The sequence below is a fragment of the Cardiocondyla obscurior genome, linkage group LG03 (assembly GCF_019399895.1).
Source record: "Cardiocondyla obscurior isolate alpha-2009 linkage group LG03, Cobs3.1, whole genome shotgun sequence".
Lineage (NCBI taxonomy): Eukaryota > Metazoa > Arthropoda > Insecta > Hymenoptera > Formicidae > Cardiocondyla > Cardiocondyla obscurior.
In genome coordinates this window covers 2,127,312-2,146,510 of record NC_091866.1, presented here as the reverse complement: position 1 = coordinate 2,146,510, position 19,199 = coordinate 2,127,312, and the positions used below count along the sequence as shown (strand labels likewise).

Sequence of the window (19,199 nt, the reverse complement as noted above, 5' to 3'; positions counted from 1 at the left end):
TCGGCACACAAGTAGAAGCGCGAAAGTGTATGGTATTAAAAAATTAATAATTACTTTTTGCCCCTCTCTTCTCGCCATTAAATGGAAGAACTGAAGGAAATCTTGTTAAGGTTTTTTTACGTTTCGTTATATTTTTTTCATGTCAACCTTTCATAATTTTTAAGCTATTATTAATTAAATAAGTCTCTTCGTTAATGGAATTACGTATAATTCTCAAATCAAATATAATTCTATTTAAAAAATAATAATTTACAATTTTTAATCCTGCGTCAATTTTAACGAGAGCTGACGGGGTCGGGAGTGCTGAAAATTAAAATAATATATATTCCTGACAGATTGTGACTGCTGTACTTTCGATGAACTTTAAATCTTATATAAAGCGCAGTTAATAATAGATTAATAAACAGCTAATAATAAAAGTGATATAAGAGAACTAGAAGAAAGCGAAAGCAAAACGCATTTGTGGCAACGGTGCGAGGATATTTTTGCAAAATATGGATACAAAGCTCTCACGTAATTATAAATACCGTCGCATTCTGAAAGGAGATGTTTATGCGCGAAAATAAATAGACACGAGCCGCCACCGTAGTCGTCGTCGTCGCGCTCAGATTTTTATGGAAATCCTCTCCGCGTGTATTTTAGGGATATTGCGTTTTCGAGGGAAAATCTCATTTTTCCCACCTCCGTTCCTCGCGACCGGCGTGCCGACGACCTTGGTACGTCGCCGTTTTAGCGGCTTTTAAGTTAAGTAGTTCCGCGTTCATGGCGCGAGAGCGGAAATTTCTCTCTTCACGCGGCCGCGAGAAGCGCCCGTTCTCCTCCTTCCGTTTGCGGGCGCCGCGTCCGATCGATCACGGCGACCGCGACCAATACCAGACATCATCATCCCTCCGTGAGTTTTTTCCGCCTCGCGTCCACGTAAGGAAGAGACGGGCGACGACGCGCGAGCGTAAGGGAATGCCTGAAGCTGGGGCGGGAAGATCAATACGCCGACGTCGCTCCTCAATTGCGACTCTCGGACGCGGATGCAGATGCATGCACCGCTCGGATGCTGCGCCCGGTGAGCGATCCAGCGCGAGGGGCGGCCTCCGGCCGCGCGATAACGAAGCGACGCGATGGAAGTTAATTTCAGACCCGCGTCACGGAACGTTACGCATGGTAACGCCGACCGGGATGTAAATGAAGGCCGCTGGTACAGCGCTTCTCGTACTCTCGGTAGGGAACCCGGCAAGAATGCCGACCCCAGAGCCCAAACTGGTTCTGGAAAACGGTCGGTTTGGTCGACTGCTTGCTTATCGGCTGAAGCAGACTTCTGATATCAGTGCCCTTGCGCTTTGCGGTTACGTTCGCGGGCAACGTCTTCTAGACGCGAAGCTACTGATGTTAAAAACTTAATTTCGATCCGCCCAACTTTATTCTTCGAGCTCGAATAAATTAGAGATACTTTTAGCGACTTTTTATTCATATATTTTATGTAAGGGTGATAAAATATTTCGATTTATCTGGCGCGAGTATGATCTCCATGCGTGTTTTGTTAACAATATCGTTAGCAATTTTTATGGAAGCTATTCGGTCAAGTACGACAACTTGGGGAGAAGTTTTATGGAAAACTACCAGCCGCTTTCGGACCATTCATTCTTTTTTCTTTGCGAAAAAAATTTTCCGTTACCCCGCAACAAAAGCTTTTGTCTCCAACTTTCTCTTTCCAGAAACGTCGTACAGTTTCAAAAGTAAATGAAGGCAGGGAGCTAGCGACATGCTGAGAGGGGTTCTTCAAGCGAGCATTCCAGAGTTTTAGGCCTTTCTAGAGGTTCTCCGAAAAAGGATTTGAAAGGTCTTCTCGGAGCCTGCCTCCCCTTCCCCCTCCTCGTCCTTTTCACTACCTAATTCGCCCCTGGAGTGCTCGGCTGCGTCGTGAACACGTGTAGAACTGCGGAGAGACGGACGTGTAGGGTCGAGGGCGGGTATGGTTGGTAGTGTGAGTACATACGTGTAAGACAGAGTCTACACACAGACGCGCGAGGTCTGGTCTATCGTCGCCAGCTGTTGGTGTGTGGTGGACCGTTGGGTGTATGGTGGGAGGGAGGGGAAGGGAAACAGGCTCGACTGCTCCCCCTAATGCTGGAGGATTGAATGGGCGAGGAGGGTGGTATTGGGTTCCCTCACGCCATCCACCCACACGCCACTGCTCTCACAACCCGCCTGAGCCACCCACTTCTGTCCGCCTGCCACCCCGCCTGCCCACCCACTCGCCACCCGGCTGCCGTCGAGGAAACAACCTGCAACCGAACCAGCATAACGTTTCCTCGAACAACGATTTTCGTCGAGCGTCTTGCACTTAGTCCTCGTTGTAGGAGCCTCGCCGTAAGAAAAGGTACGTATCTCGCAAGAGCCGAGCACGTTTCCCCGCATCTGCGACTCATCCGCCCGTCTGTGTATTCTACCACGCGTTTGTGTGCCGTGAGCCGCCGTCGTGTTCAGCGTCATCGCCGTCCAGCGTCAGTACAACGCGAGATCCTCGATCGGTGCCTTCGTCGAGGACGGGAACGCCGCTCCGCTTCCTTCGGCGGGCGCGGCGAGTCGTGCGTCGAAAACCAACTGTCGCAAAGGGGAGTGCGAGCAAAGACCGGGAACGGAGTGTGCGAGTGTGACGTGCCGCGCGGCGCGAACGAGATGAGAGGCCGCTGCCGCGGCCGACGTATTGTGTATCGCGAATAGGCCGCACGCGAATACCCATCGAGACGCGCGGAGCGCGCGGCTATATGTGCAACGTCTCGGCGTTCGTGTGTTCGTCGGTGTTCCAACGGGCAGCGCGCAGTGAAACAGACGGAGAGAGGTGCCGGTCGTCCATGTGTGTTCCGGGAGCGCGCGTGTGCGCGCGGGGGCGGCCGCGATATCGTACGCGACGCCGAAGGGCGAGCGGCATTCGCGACCCTTTTCGCGGCGTGGGCGCGCGACCCGCCGCGTTACAAACGAAAAGCGATCTTGCGCGCGACCCGCCGCGTCGCAGAAGCGACGGCGAGCCGAGACGAAAGAGTGGAGCGCAAAGAAGGGATCTTTCGGCCCGTACACGCGTGTGTGCGTGCACGAGCGTGCATGTGCATGCGCGGGCGCGGAGGAGACCTGCCTGACGTCCTTGGTTAGTCGGCAATAATTTCCGGATGGATTTGAATGGAGCACCGCGCAAGTGTCTTCTCTCGCTCCCGCTCCCGCTTCATTTTCTTCATTATTCCCTCTCGCTCTTTCATTCCGCTTCGCCTCATCCGTCCCGCCCGACTCTTTCTCTCTTTCCCGAGGACTGTGTCTTTGCCTTTATTCCTAACCGACCGTGTTCCCGCCGCTGTGTCATCTTTCCTTCTCCTCCCTTCAGGCTTCTCTCTGCGCCATAAAGTAGAGGTTCTCAACCGGCGCGGAAACGCTGAAACTCCACTCTACGATATACCCTCTACGTTCCACCATCTGTCGTTTCTAGGGAACGTGCCCTCGATCGGTGGCGGAGGGGCATATTGATTTATTCCTCGCAGTAACCCCTTCCACGCATAGAAACGTTTCTGCTCTCCCCTTCGCCCTTCCCTCTCGTCCTTTTCCCCTCCGCGTACATGCACACAGCTGATTCTCGTGTATGCGCACGCATACACGGCATAGGGCCTGGCATCAGGGTTGCTAGTCACCCCCTCTCAGTTACTCCAACAGCAATCGTGACGATCAATACACTCTCGCTCCTTCCTCTTTCCGGATGCTGTCGCCACCCCTGCGGAATCTAGCGGTAAAACCGTGTGCATGTATCACGCGATCGAAATCAATTAAAACACGGTATTTATAACAGCAAAAGAAACGACATTAAAATATACCAATGCATATTCAGATTCGGTGGCGCAAAGGCTAAAAAACCTATTCGCGAGGTCGATAAAAAGAACGTTGAGTACATGAAAATTTTTTTTTTACATTGCATTTCTCCATTATTGATCGTTGGAGAGATATGGCTCCCTCGAACCGTCTGACTCACTTGTTAGGTTGTCGTATCGCTCATACATTTTCTATCTAATCTCATAGCAACTTCCAGGAGTCATTAAGATATGCGTTATGAAATTTTACACACGTGTAAAACCGCCTTAATTCTGTAATCTTCTTGTAATTACTTTAAGCGCATTACGAATAAGTCGTTAAAATGCTTTAACATTCGAAGTTCACGTTCTCTCGCGTGTTTGATCGTACATAAACGTTGTACACATCGTTCAAATAAGAGAAATATAAAGGTTATTTGCTAATATCGATCAACAAGCCTGCTACAAACGATGCTTAACTGCGAGGACGATGATTAAATAGTCGCGCATAATATTTAAATTTAAAGAACTTCCAACAATTTTAAATATCATTTTCAGAAAAAAATATCTTTTATGATAACATTATTCCCTGTCTTTTTCCGAGCGTTAATTACAACTCTGTGCATCATATAATACCGTGGAAATTAATTTTTATGAGACGCAAATCACGAACATTCGTATATTTTTCACAATTACGCATAATTTTTTCAACGCAGTACACTAATCGCATTATGATCGAAGCTTTTTCAACAATATAATAAAGATAGCTTGTAAATGATTTGCGAAAAACTTCCTAAGAACCAAAAATTTTTTTTTTTGTATTTAGATTTGGTGACGGACTCCGATGCAGGTAGATAAATGCTGCATACCTTACCCTTGAGGATAAGAAAGGTTTATTGTTCTGGACACACTGAGTAACCGTTAGTCCCTTAAAATGGAAGGAAATGGTACCAGAATGGACTACGAAGATATGTTTAGAGAAATTACAAAGAAACTTTACGGGGAGGATCCTGATCACAAAAGTAAGTGAATGATAAGATTTTTTTTTTTTTGTTCTTTCTTTTTCCTCGTACAATCGTTTAGAATAAATTACTTTACTGGTTATCTATATATTTTTCTTATACAAAACGCGTTGATAGTGGCGAACAATCGGCAAGAATCGTTGACGTATTCTTTTACGAACTTTTGTTCGAAACTGTTTTTAGATGAATTTATTTCCAAAATTATTTACCTATTTTCAGCAGTCAGGGAAATGAGATTAAAGCTGACAATGTAGTTAAATGTTTGAAATCGCATTTGTTTCGTCAAGTTGTCCCGCGATAATTATCGGATCGGCACGGTTTAACGAGTGCTTTGTTTCGTAAAAGCGCGATAAGTTTCTTTTGCCATTAGGCACGAAGAGCTTAATATAATTTAGCGCAATTTCGTTGGCATAGCCTCGAGCGTACAGAACGAATTCGAAACATCCTATAAAAACGACGAAGATACCGGAAATGGTACCGATGGCAGTGACGATGGAAACTGGACGTACGAAGACGAGCCGCTTAAAGGAACCGATGGGAGTCGAATCGCGGCTTACCATGCGGGAAAAGCGATGTGGCGGTGTGACGAGTGCGGTAAATATGCTGGAAGAAATATTCCCTCTTGCATAATATCACACGCCGAATAAGAAACATGCACACTAGAGCGTACCTAGCAGCACACATCGTACAAACCTTTTTAAAAAAAAATTTTGTTAAGCTAACTTGTTTACAATCTCGCGCTTAAAGGTCTAGATCGATAGAGCACACGAAGTATAGTCGAGTAATTTTCTATCCGATAGTGTAAAAACTTTAGCCAGCGTGGGATAAAAATAAGTTGATTAATAGGGGTGGATAGTGAGGAAGGTCCCGCCGTTAATTACTAAACGTGTCATTTTGAGTGATGGAAAAACCGATCTATAAGTACCATGGCTATTTTTGAATTTAATAGATTTAGTGGTACGAAACGAAGAAAATTACTAAAGTGGGGAAAAAATAATATTAATTCTAAGATTTTTTTTATTAAAACAATTTCCGAAATAATAATAGAAAAAAAAAATTATGAGTTTAGCACATATTAAATTAATTTTAATTAAACAGGCGACATAATGTCAAACGGTCCACGGGAAATAGCCGAGCACTTTATGGAATATCATCCATCGAGAATCCTAGCCGACAGCAGTAGGAACCGGCATCATTCGCCGCGCAAAGATTACTTGCAATCGGACTTTAAAATCGAAGACCTGGTCATGTACCTAGAAAGACTCCGCGAACGCGCCGAAAGAGCGGCCCCTCCCTCCCGAAGGACCCAAGAAACGCAAACCGTACCTGCGGCTTTACTGCCGGTTACATCGAGCTTCCTCTTGCAAGAACTGCCATCTGCCCCTGCGCCTCAGCATTTGCAGGTATTACATTCATACCATATCATTACTTTCGAATATTCGAATATTCTAAAACAGCTTGAATGAATATAAATAATTCATTTAATTTAGATCTACTTGTATTCCAATATAATTAATAAAACAAATTTAATTTTTTTTTTTAATAAGTTTCTACAAAAACAAAAATAATGATAATGCAATTTGAATGATTTTTTTAAACGTATCCAGTTAATTTTTTTTTACTTTTGCATTACATTGTGCATTTTTTTGATCAGATTAAAATCGATTTTAAAGTATTATACATTATCGCAGAACGCAACCCCGATATCTTCTCCCGTCGCGGCATCGACGAGCGGTAAACGTTATACTTGTCCGTGCTGTCCTTACGGGACGGATCGACGGGATCTTTATACGCGACACGAGAACATTCATCGCGAGGAAAAACCATTTCACTGCTACATGTGCTATAAGCCCTTTAATCGCGCGGATCACGTGAAGAAGCACTTTTTGAGGATGCATCGCGACCACACGTACGAAGTAGCGAGGATACGGAGACCGGTAGGAACGACCGCCCCTAAGCCGCTGCAACAGGATACGTCCGCGGCGACGGCTACCGTGAACGTGGGTAATCAGCAGCAGCCGCAGCAGCAGCAGCAGCAGCAGCAGCAGCATATGAGCAATCAGTTCGGTTTTGTTAGTAACAAGGGCTATCAGTTGCAACCAAACGCTGCCACGTCAAGCACCAGCACCGGCACCGGTACCACGGGCCTCCACCAAGCGATAATCATGCCCTCCCCGACGGGTATCGTGCAATCCGACGCGAATAATTGTAATACGGGCAGACGTGTGCAAAACGGCGGATGCAATAGCAAGAGTCATCTTAAAGGCGGCTCCAAGAGCACACAGGAACGAAGGTATGCTTCACAGCCGACCGTTTTCGAATTGCTTTCTTTTTCTTTTTTCTTTTTTTTTTTTTTATTAATTTCTACATATTATATTTAATTGTGTCAAATTTATATTATTAAAAATTTTTGCGTTTAAAAGAAGCGCGATGTTTAGCGTTCTATCTTAATGTATTTGTAATTTTTTAAGTTCAACTTGATGTCACGTTGAAATATTAATATTAATATTAATATTAAGGTACACCTGTCTGTACTGCCCCTGGAGCGGAGTTGATAACTGGTGTCTAAAACGACACCTAAACACTCACACGAAGCCATTTGCTTGCACTTTGTGCGAGTACAAAGCAGCGCGAGCAGAGCGTCTAGCCACGCATGTTCTAAAGGTGCATAACAGGAGGCAGTGTTCGAGATGCTCGTTTCTCGGTGAGGACGCGAATCAATTGCAAATGCATCAGGTGCACGTTCACCGTGCTAGCGTGCCGTCTACGTCGACGGCACAGAACGCGCCATTGTCTAGCAACCGTCATCAACAACCTTTACAGTAAGAAATCTCCCTTTGGTCTTAATATTTTTTTCAATTTATTCTCGAAAAACTTTATTATCGCTTATTAATCTCTTGAGTAATTGTATATTATTATCTGCGATGACATATGTGTTTTCTGCGAATGTTATATGAATTTACTTTATCGCGGTGAATTTATTATTATTACTAATTCGCGCAATTATTTAATGCCCATTACTGGATTTACAGTCCTGTGGGAGGAGGACGACCGCCACCTGGACCCCCAGTTTTTCCAGCCCCGGCAGCTCCGACAATCGCACCTGCAACTACTGTGATACCGCCGAGCACTATACTTGGGTAAGTTTCAAGACGCCGTTGCACGTGACACTTGGCTTCCGTTTATTTGTTCAATCCATTACATTTTTTTTTTTTTTTGGCCTTTACTCCCTCACTTTTTTTTTATTTTATTTTATTACTATTAATTACGCAATAAACGCCGGCGAGGTCTCCTAAACTTTACGTTCGCTCGCCCGGCTGATCTCGGCGCACTCGACAACGGGTCACAAATCGTACACGTTAATTTTTTTTGTCATCCGATCTGCTATTGCACGGACGATTCACGGAACGTCCGATATCATATTCTCCGCGATAATCCCATCTAAAACGCGCGATCGACATAAAGTGACCGTAACCCGTTCGTTGATGCGACCCGACGATTCGTCATCTCGTGCGTTATTATCCACTCCTCCTCCTATTTTGTGTTACGTTTCAGCGTCATTTTTTGATATTATTTTTACCGTTCGAAAGGACGAAATTCTTTTTTTTAATTTTATATACATATGTAATATGTATGTCATTACGTGCACGCTTCGTTTGCTTTCGATGTCGTAAAACCGCGCGTACAACTTTGATGCGCCGTTTGTTCCTGGATTGTTGTACCCCTGTCTAGTCGCACAGTATTATTTGTTCTCACGTCGTGCTACGACGATATACACCCGTACGTACGTTGGTAGAAAAATGACGCGAACGTAACTTATGGAACAGTGCCGCGGTGGTTGCAGCCACGAGATGGTAAAGTCCCCCGCAACTGCAACGACTATGGCATACCCCACGGAGGAGGAGAAGCGATCGCACCGTCGCGCAGGCGGCACCACCGGTGACGACGGCCACGACGACGACGATGACGACGTCGTCCGAGGGAACGGTAACCGCGGGTCACGCACCCGTGACCCCGTCACGTATCGCGATTTCAAGAGCGATAGGGATCACGATCTCGAGTCGCGTGCGAACGATCGCATTAACGGGAGTAGGCCCGTCGTTACCGATACGTCTAACAGTGATTTTATATGTAGTTACCAGATATCATCGATATTGCAAGCCGTCGACCGACTCTCGAGATTACCGCTGCCGTCGCAGAAATCTGAGAGCAGGCCGCACGGAAAGGAGAACCACCTGAAGATGAAACGATCCCGGAAACAGAGTCAGCCGAGACAAGTCATATGGTATCCGAATCATCGAAAGCGTTACTTGATACGACATTTAATCTTGCAAAACGTAAGAAACCAAAAAGTTCAAATTGATAGTAAAAGTGTTCAATCTCAGCAGAGGTCGGCGCCGACGAGAATGTTCAAGTGTCACTTGTGCCCGAAATATGCGCCCGCACGTGGGAAGACTCACCGGCCGTATCACAGTAAAGCTTCGTTGACGCTTCACATGCTGTGGCGGCACAAACGAAGATCTTGGCCGGCCAAGAAGCAACGCAGAAACGATAGTATACATCAGGTCGTCTCTTCAGTCACGCTTAAAGCAACGGTGTTCGCTAACCCGAATTATAGATACGATAGATAACAGCAAAAGAGGCTCGAAACGATCGGGAGTGTAGATATAATTTTTAACTAATTGTAAGCCTTCGGATGGAATTTTAAATTATAAGTCTCCAAATTGAATTTCAATCGTAATTCCTCGTGACGAGTCAACGAGCTTTACGTTGCTCTACTTGACGCACATAATTCGAGTTTTCATATATTTTTCATGTTTTTTTTTTATCCTCCTCTCGGCGCAATCAATGCAAGAAATTTTAGATTCTCATTTTTTTTTTTTTTCTCGCACGGCAGAAATATTTCGAGATACGGCAAAAATAAATTTCACGCACTACGTCACATCTACATGTGTCACATTTTGTATAAATTCAACGATAGATATTTTAAAGTAAAGATACTCTTGTTATTTCTGACAAGGCAGATATCGTGCGCGTAATGGGAGTCTGAATTGAAAGTATTTTAACATAACGTACATAAGAATGTAAATATGGTTTTTTTTTTTCCACAATAGTCTCTTAACTGCTTTAATATTAGATAAGTCATTTGAACTGATTATAAGTGTTACATATGTAATGTTTTTTCTTTTTCGGAGAACATGAGCAAACGTGGCAACTCTAACGAGAAATGTGTACTTCCTATATAAAATTTTTTTTTAATGCAAGAAACTTTTGATAATTGCTTTTTAGTCTGATAGACGTTATGTGAAAACGAACGAACGATACGGATTAGTTGAGCAAAAAATACAATTCTTCGATTAAATGTTAATAAAATAACTGAGACAAATATAGTTTTACTGAATTGTTCAATAGGGAGGAAAAGCTATATTAAAACTATATTTATCTTATTCATACTGTTAATATAAATTGACCTGAATTAAAGACATGTTGGGTAAAAAGCACTGGCTATCCAAAATAAGCTTTTAATTTAACAGTATATTATTAACATTTATTTCTAAGACATTTTTTTTTGTCCGACTTATTCGCGAGTTCTTTACGTCACCGGATGGATTCGCTCTATTTTCGTTAATCGTTTCTTCAGACATCGGTGCAGATAAAAAAATTTAATTCGATTAAAGATAACATTTTCGGATAAAATAAGTAATGATTTTTATAAAATGGTGTAACATAAAGTTTGTACAGAAACTTATCTTGTTTACGTTATTACGTGAAATATGTCTGTTGTGCATGAATAAAAAGAATAACTTGAAAAAAATATTTGTAAGAATAAATTTCTTTAAATATTTTTTTAGTATTTCTTTCAATATTTAATTTTCAACACCTTTTTCTTTTTCTGACTATTGCTCGAAATTTTATTTGAAAAATATAGTGAAAACCTTTTGTTTTTAATTTTAATTATCAGTAAACGATGCGGTAAAAACAATTAGTTTGTGGGGACATTATATCTCTCTAATTACTTTTCTTTCTTTTAATAAAAAGTTATTAATAGTAGATACTGTAGAGAAAGAAATAACATATCGAATGCTGGTATATACGAAAACGACTTGTGAATACGGGTGCTCGAGGCTTTATGCATGACTCGATGGTTGTCGCCACGGTTTCTACGTTTCTGCGTTTCTGTACGAAGCAACATACATATAACTCGATAATTTATGCAATCAAATTTTACTACAGCATGAAAACGTCACGATAAATTATCAAAAAATATTTGTTTTACAGAAATTAAAAAAAAATGAATATTTTATTTTATTAAAAAAATTTTAGATAAAACAAAGTAGAGAGTAAATAATTTTTAAAAAAGTAATATTTGCAATTTAATATATAATTAATTATACGTATGGCAGCATGTTGGATTAATGCTTTTATTTTCTCATTTTCTATTATTTTCATTGTCTCGCAATAATAATGTGGAAGATATCGCTACCGCAGCGGTATCTGACGTTAATGAATGTTGAAACAATATTAAGGTAATGAAATATAATTCAATAAAGAAATTTAAAAGGAATGCTATATCGTGCAGACACACATTGCGCTTTGAGGGAAACTGTTAAATGTAAACTAGCTGTTTTTCTGTTATCATCGCGTGCATCGGGATTTATTTAATTTGCTTTTATCGTGCAGAATAACCAAACTGCCTATTATCGAAAATAATTTTGTTGTTAAATGATTATCTTAACAAACTTTCTCGTTCAGTAACGTAAAACCTTGAGAGCACGGCTGAGAACATCGACCCGATGTCGACAGTCGATAATTGGATGAAATCTGAAGCCGTTCGATACCACATTTCCCGCTTTTCGTTACGGAATAATGTTACTCTGAAATTATCAACAAGCCGTAACAAACTGATTTAATTTTTTTGATAGACGGGAGAAACAATTATAGAGACGCCGTACGTACGATACTACTGCGGGTGTAAGGTTTATCGTGCTGCCTTGTAAACGGACACAATTGAGTGTACATGAATTATCTAAAAAATCGTTATCTTGTGTCTGGCGCGTAACAATGAAATTGGATTGCATAACTATCGGATTTCACTGCTTTAATTTTGTTTCACGGTATTATTTAAGGCTTATCAGAAATATTGCATCGCATCGCATTTAACGCATACGAAAATTTTATCATGAAATAAATGAATAATGATTTTTTTTAATAATCGATATGATTATCATAGAAAAAAAAAAATATATCGCTAAATGAAATATGCGTTTAAAAGTATTACTTGAATTTGTGCAGGATGTCGAATTGCCGACGACAAGACATATGTCGGCGGGATTCAGTTTTGAAATGACGGAAACGAATTAAATATGACGGAAGTGCGTCATCTGACATGCTGACGATAGAATAATCAGAAGCGAAAAACCATTAATCGATATCTTTGGAATGCAATTCGAAGGATTCTGTAAAGATCTGAAATCTGGACTAAGGTAGGTGCACAAAGAATCAACCGCGAAACACGGAAAAGGCAACTCCGGCAAGCAGGACGTCACGTCAACATCGCGTTTTATCGAGTCGGGCACGAAGCGAGTTAATCGCCGGGGCAAATCAGGTTAAAAAAAAGTCACGTGAACTCACGTTTTGCTCGACTAAAGCATACAAGCATTCCTACCGTTCGTTTTGGCGAGACCCGCACGGGATTTGTTGCCGAAAATACGCTTTTATAAATCTATCAACGGCGGTTGACAGATTTATTTATGTCGATGCCTGACTCTCATAAATCATCGATCGCATCGCGTACGATAATCACGTATTTACCACTACTGGGGTATTTTCGAACAAAATGATAGCAATTTTTTGTACTTTCGCAATGAAATTACGTAGTAATTACATAATGATTCGTTTAGTTTAATCAAGGCCGTGATTAGTTCGCTCGCCTAATGTTAAATTGTCGACGTGGATGTATCGCATTAAGGTGCGATACCTCCCCCCTCCTCATATACACACGCACACGCACATATCTACACAACGTTAACTACGATCTGTGTAATGACAATGCGATTAATTGTCATTAGACTGATTGTACAACAAAACGAGGCGGCGGTGTAATGATATATTGAATTTCAACATATACAATGGTTTATTGTTAGTAGATTAATACGTGCGACTCGTGCACACGTGTACGTACATTTATGTATATTTTAAGGGTGCTCAGTTAATAGGATTACCGGGGAGTAGTTGCAAAATTGAGATATCGCGATTTCGTTGTATCGCGTAATTTTGATAAGTTGTAAATAAATTGTGTATTTTTATCGCACGTGCGAAGGAAAGAGAAAAGGGGAGCTGGCGGGTAATAGCGGCTGGGTTTTACACGGCACGTTGAAACGCGAGAAATAAGAAATGCACGCTAAATGTTACGGTTTGCATCACGTTCCGTTGCACGTCGATAATCAAACATTTGTTCGTTCACGGGGGAGAACAACAGTAAAATGTTCCCACGCTATTCATAATCTATGAGATTAACTCGCGCGCCACCGCGCATTTTCTTCCTGGTTAACTTTTGCCGATATTTAAATGCGATTACGATCGGGCGTATTATTCGATTCGTTTAATCACGATTTAGTCACTCTTTAGAAATTACCAAAGCATGAGCGCGAAATAGAAAATCGATTAAATTATAATATTCCAATAATTAAGCGTGTTCAATGATAATAAACAGGTATTACGAGTTTGAGATTTGCTATTCAAAAAGGCCCGAATTGCTCGCGCGAGAAAATCACGTTCTTTCCTCGATAGTTTCTCTCGACCCTGATACTATTTCGTCATTTAATGCTTTACACGCAAACAAATATTTCACTGTTCGGTCTCGCTCGGACTAGTCACTACGAAATGTACATTCGCATCAAAACGAATCTATTTCGCAATAAAATATTGGCAATTTACTTCATTTTTGCGCTTATTTGCTCGCAATATCCATTTGCGTATGACAAATAGTGCATTAATCGATTGATAAATCTACCGTCCGCGTCTCTCTAATTTGTCATCGTAATGGACGGGGTTGGATGGAGAGATCGCGCTGTCGGAATCGCGCGATGTAACGCGTTTTAATTGCCCCGCGTTTAACCGATCATTAAAACTTTCGCGCCTTCACAAACGTCTTGCGCTCGCGATTGCCGCGGCGTTTCCAGCGTGTTCAACATCTCGCTAAAATCGACCCACTTCAACTCTCGAGCTGGGACTCAGGTCACCAAGTATAACGGAGTTGCGCACCTTCGAGCACGTAATTAATCGCTTCCCACCCGGCAAATGAGAGGCCGGGTCACGAAAGGGCCATTTTGGCCTCCTTTTTTTTTTTTTTCTCTCTCTCCTCTCTTTCTCTACACGACGTCCGCGCGATATCGCGGCTGATTTTCTCGGACGATATTCCGCTGCTCGATTGTAACAGTGATAAATAATTACGCCGGTAATCGTGCGATCAGTTCGAAACGCCCACATGCCGCGGCAACGTTCGAGCATGCTCGCGATTTTCTCGGGGATTCCGCGCGTTTCTGGCGCGCGCCAGCCCGGAGATTAATCAAGCGCGTGTTGCCGAAAAACTTTTTCACTTTCCCCCCTTTTCTCTATCTCGTCGCGTGCGTCCTTAAGCTAAATCGAGTTTCCCGTACCTTCGCGCTGAAACTTGCGAATTAATCTTTCTGCAAAAATGACGAGCTTACTCGTCGCGACGCGGCTTTATCTTTAGGGAAATTATGTGATCGACTCGACTCGTCAGCGCCTGTCTTTTCAAAATCAACTTGATAGGACGTCGTATAAAAGCCAACTACGGAGCTCCGTCAAGTGTCGCTAATCCGAAGTTGCAAGCTACGCGGGTGCAACGTGCGTTACGCGAATGCCCGTCAATTATTTCGCGAAAATTATACGCGCCGTGTTACGGCGCGCCGCGATAACCTCCCCACGAGTCGCTATTTTACGCGAGGAAGGATTTCGATCGTGCGTGTAAAGTTAATTTCACGTCGACGTAACCGCGATACGTCTCGGTGGCTCGGCGCACCGGGGAGTCCACGACCGTCGCGAGAATCGATTTCGTTCCGCGGGGAAGTCGTCCGTGTAATCAGACGATTAGACTCACATATTACTGCTAATTTCGTATTAATCTCGCAACGCGCAACCCTCGGCTTAACGATTGCCGAATTATATCCGCTGGTTCGAATCGGTTGCCCGTAGCTTGTTAGCCGCTTGCAAGCTCGCGGTCGGCAAAGTTAATTCGTTGTTAACACGCCCGCCCCGTTATTCGTCGGCGAGGCAGTGCGAAATACGGGAATACGTTATTAACGTCGAAAAAGTTCTCCCGGTTATTGTTGCAAAATCAATATTGTTTTATCATTCATTAAAACTATTTCAAGCCAATCTCTCGCATGGGAATTGTCATTGCATAACTTACTGGCGAGCGAGAAACAAAAGCGGCGCGAGAAAAAATTTTTTTTTTTTTAATTTAACTCCCGCGGTTGTCATTTAATATAAATTGAATATTTTGCAATTCAAAAGAAAAAAACAAAAAAAAAAAGGGAACATTTTGCACGCGCGGAATTAGATGTCCCTCAGGAGAAGTTGCATGTATTATGTAACTATATCAATCAACTCTACGACGCATCCAGAACTAGCGTGCAATACGCCGCGGGCCTCGCATATATTATTACGAACTCGTTAACCGCATCGTGGAAGTTTAGGGCGAACTGTCGAAGATCGTCGGGTCGCGATAGCGTCTACGCGGAAATAGGATATCTTATCTTTTTAGCGCGGATTTCCAATTTTACAAGTGCGGATGCGAGGACGGCTGTTATTCAATACGGATGTGGCGGCAAGCCGCGGATATAATAAACCCCGTTCAGCCCCGTTTCCTCTCGGCCCCTAATGCCCTTAGTTGACCCTCGACTCCTCTTGGCCCGTAAATTGAGCGGGAGATTACTTCTTGAATGAATTCTCATCACGGATAATCGATCCGCCCGGCTCGCGTTTGATCCGCACGTAGAATTAATCGACGGTACCTCAGACGATCCGCACCTCTTGCACGATGCGGCGCGAGATGCAATTTTTTGCCGTGGTGCGTCGTCATTATTTTCCATTGCGGGAATACGCGGCCACATTAATTCTCTCGGTCGCCGAAATTCCGGGAAATCGGTCTCGAATTACGCGAGGATTACGCGAGGTTTCCGGCATTGTCGAACGGATCGCCGCACCGGGCTTCATTTAATAGCTAGCCGTGCAACACGAGTCGATCATATCCCCTTCCGCATTTTCGCCGGCCCTCTGCGAATCCCCGTTGCCCGATTACGAACTGTAAATTAATTAATACTTAATCCGCGTCGTAATCCACGTCGAAAATCGCCGCGTGCTCGAACGTTGAATTAGCGGCGCGATCCTTTGTTCGTGTGCCGTTTAAAATTTCGTAAGATTTGACGAAAGACGATTTGGTTTCTGGTGTCTTAATTAATTTGCGCAATTAATAATAGGGAATTTAAATAGGAATGAGGTTTATTTGTAGTCGAACGAAAAATAGTTTTAGTGAGATAATTTAATGATGAACTTGATCTAAATCTGAATAAGTAAATCAGAACTAATTGCCAATAATTATTGATATACTTGGCACGAATTTATCGGTCTGAAATTTCACTACTTTAAAATATGTTGAAATATTTTTATCATAAACTAAAACTAAAAATAAACTTAAGAAAAAAAAAACTATAAAAAGACATATACAGAATGTTTGCGACATAATACATAGAAATAATTTTAGAGATAGGTAGGGCTTGTCGAGACAATAAAAATTTTACAAAATGGTATAGGACTCGCCTATTAATCTCGATAAGCCCTATCTATCCCCAAAATTATTTCTATTGTGTCGCGGATACCCTCTGTACACAGGATGTCCCAGACAAACGTATCTTATTTTTAATGGTGGATAGAACTCATAGAGAAATGGAAAAGTTATTAAAAATAAGATACGTTAGTCTGAGACACTCTGTTTATATACAAAAATACCAAAAAAAAAAATTTTATTTTAGTCATTTTGTTAGAAAAATTAGCTAGAAAAAAAGTCAAATTGCGTTGAGTTGTTCAGGACAACTCTAAAAGCACAATTAAAGTCATCAAAAAGTCAGTAGAAATAATTTGTGAGCCTTTGTAGTCATTTATTATTATTATTATAATGCAAATCAATTACATATTCTAGTACACTTGCAATGTAGAGTTTAAACTAATATTTAATGTGCCAAATGTGTTTTGTATAAATCTGACAAAGAATATTTATTGATATTTTAGTGATGTTACTGTATTTGCTATAGTGTATCAGTAATGAACATCTATATATTCGCACCAAGTAAATTACATAGACTCGCAGTATCTGCGAGACACGGTAATACTAAAGAAATATCCTCCGCAATACGTATACATACTGATAAAATATTTTTCTAACGTCAGCAATAGTCAAATTGTATATTATAAATCGTAATATTTAATCGTTTCTGCTGTGATGCAATTGTGATAAAGTCAAAATGACGTCGTTTTGTTTGCAATGTGTTCTTTAAAATGCTAGTAAACGTTGATATCGTTATATCGATGTAATACAATATATTATTACATTATAGCAAGAAGTTAATATTACATCACGTTTATTACAGGTATAAAAAGATTTAATTTTTTGCGTACAAAATTATACGAAATAAAATTGATTGCATTATTTTGCCAAAAAGTAGAGGCCAAAGTTTAAAAAAAAAAAGTCGTATAATTAAAACACTTTTATTTACACATAAATGTAATTTTTAATTTTAATGTCAAAGAGTTTCATTAATGTTTAAGTTTTTATATTTCCATTTTTTTTTATATTTAGAGTTAATTACTTTAGCAATTAAGTGCTTCGTATATTCTATCTTATAAAACAAGTTCATGTATTTTTCTTCATTTTTTTTTCATGTATTTGTAAATTTTGATTAATAAAATTTTAATCACATATATCGAGAAACTTGTCATTAAATTCCCTCCCTTCCTCTCCTCGGCGATTAAATAAATACCCTGAAATTTTAATTAACTCCAGCGGCGGATCGTAACTAGTTGCGCATCAGCAAACTGCACGGTATATAATTAATATCTTAGCTTGTTATTGTCGCAAGTATTGTAACGAGCTTGCAACTGGCTTAAGTGCACTACGGATAATTATCTTGGATAATTCCGGTAGCATAGCAATCGCAATTATTCTCATTGTGCGCGATTTACAGTCGCGTAGATGCGAGGTGACGCTGCCCTATCACGGTGGCATTACGTTTTTACGGGTGATGCCCGGGATACGAGTAAATAAAACGTCATGCATGCAGCGGCTCGGCAGTACGAACATAACAGAAACAACAATTATCGGGGTTCCCCTCTGACATCCGTTCCGGAAATGATAGCAACCGTGTCTCGTTTCCTTCCTTCCTTCCTACCTTCGCGCACCTCTCTATTTGCGCCTCGTGCGTGCGGAATCGATCGGCGATTAACGTCGGCCGACCGAGCAAAAGGATTACCGCGTGCGACTGTTTTATTTATCACGCAGGGTATTTTTATCGTTCACGCGGCAGCAGGAAGCGGACGGAAAACGCGCCGGGGGGGAAAAAAGACGCTCTCGCAGGGAGAAGGAAAGGAAGAAAGGGTGCGCGGAAAAAAAAATATATCGGGAATAACCGGAGGGTGACCTGCGGCCACGCGAAGGGGCACGGTGAACAAGCGTTAATTATTCGCGTCCGACGCGAATAAAATTGGTTAATCGGGACGTAAAAATATCATTTCGAGAGAATCGGTTTAGTCAGGTGTTAAAGCGCTTTCGGCGTCCCCGTGAATTCAAACACGACAATTACGAGAGCCCGCGCAGGAAAGGAGCGTAGAGGCATACGAGAGAATTGATAGCGGACGAGATAATAAAGAATGGCGATTCGTTTCAGAGATGTAATAACAGTAATTATGATCCCGCGCCGCAATTATTCCCCACATCCGTTTTCGAAGGGAACATTTACGGGCGCGCGTGACTTCGCCTCCTTTCCTTTTATTACGAATCGATTCATATGAATTCCCTTAAATCAGCGTACGTGTCGGGATAAGTCTACCGGCGTGTCGGGTACATTGATAGAACGTGCTGTTGGGATCAAAAAGAGTCTTTATCGGAGAGAACCGGATGCTCCTCGAGGCAATCCGTGAGATAAAAATAATACCGTTCAAGTTCTTACCGTAAAAGATTTCCACATACACGTACAACGCAAAAAGTTTCTTTTCGTACATTTAATATATTTATGGTGGGTTTCGATAACGTACGGGCAAACCTTTAGTCGTTACT

At 41.9% G+C, this 19,199-nt stretch overlaps 1 protein-coding gene across 6 annotated transcripts; it reads left to right on the top strand.

Annotated features, from left to right (window-relative positions):
* Positions 1-2,185: 2,185 nt before the first annotated feature.
* On the top strand, positions 2,186-18,325 carry Chn (zinc finger transcriptional factor charlatan). 6 transcript variants are annotated; one of them, XM_070675392.1, is made up of 9 exons: positions 2,186-2,374; positions 4,651-4,846; positions 5,261-5,440; positions 5,945-6,249; positions 6,520-7,139; positions 7,366-7,668; positions 7,879-7,986; positions 8,691-9,183; positions 12,140-18,325. In XM_070675392.1, the coding sequence occupies exons 2-9, from the start codon at positions 4,759-4,761 to the stop codon at positions 12,206-12,208; spliced, it is 2,166 nt and encodes a 721-aa protein (XP_070531493.1). In that variant the 5' UTR covers positions 2,186-2,374; positions 4,651-4,758; the 3' UTR covers positions 12,209-18,325. The 6 variants fall into 6 exon arrangements, with proteins under 6 accessions (XP_070531493.1, XP_070531490.1, XP_070531492.1 ...); XM_070675389.1 differs by lacking the exon at positions 12,140-18,325 and having other exon boundaries at positions 2,187-2,374; positions 8,691-10,691; XM_070675391.1 differs by lacking the exon at positions 12,140-18,325 and having other exon boundaries at positions 2,188-2,374; positions 6,538-7,139; positions 8,691-10,691.
* Positions 18,326-19,199: the final 874 nt, after the last annotated feature.

Coding starts and splice junctions, on each gene's coding strand:
- Chn (XM_070675389.1), top strand. CDS start 4,759: ATGGAAGGAAATGGTACCAGAATGGACTACGAAGATATGTTTAGAGAA. Junction 4,847..5,260: donor GGAGGATCCTGATCACAAAA/GTAAGTGAATGA, acceptor TCGTTGGCATAG/CCTCGAGCGTACAGAACGAA. Junction 7,987..8,690: donor CCGCCGAGCACTATACTTGG/GTAAGTTTCAAG, acceptor CGGTGGTTGCAG/CCACGAGATGGTAAAGTCCC.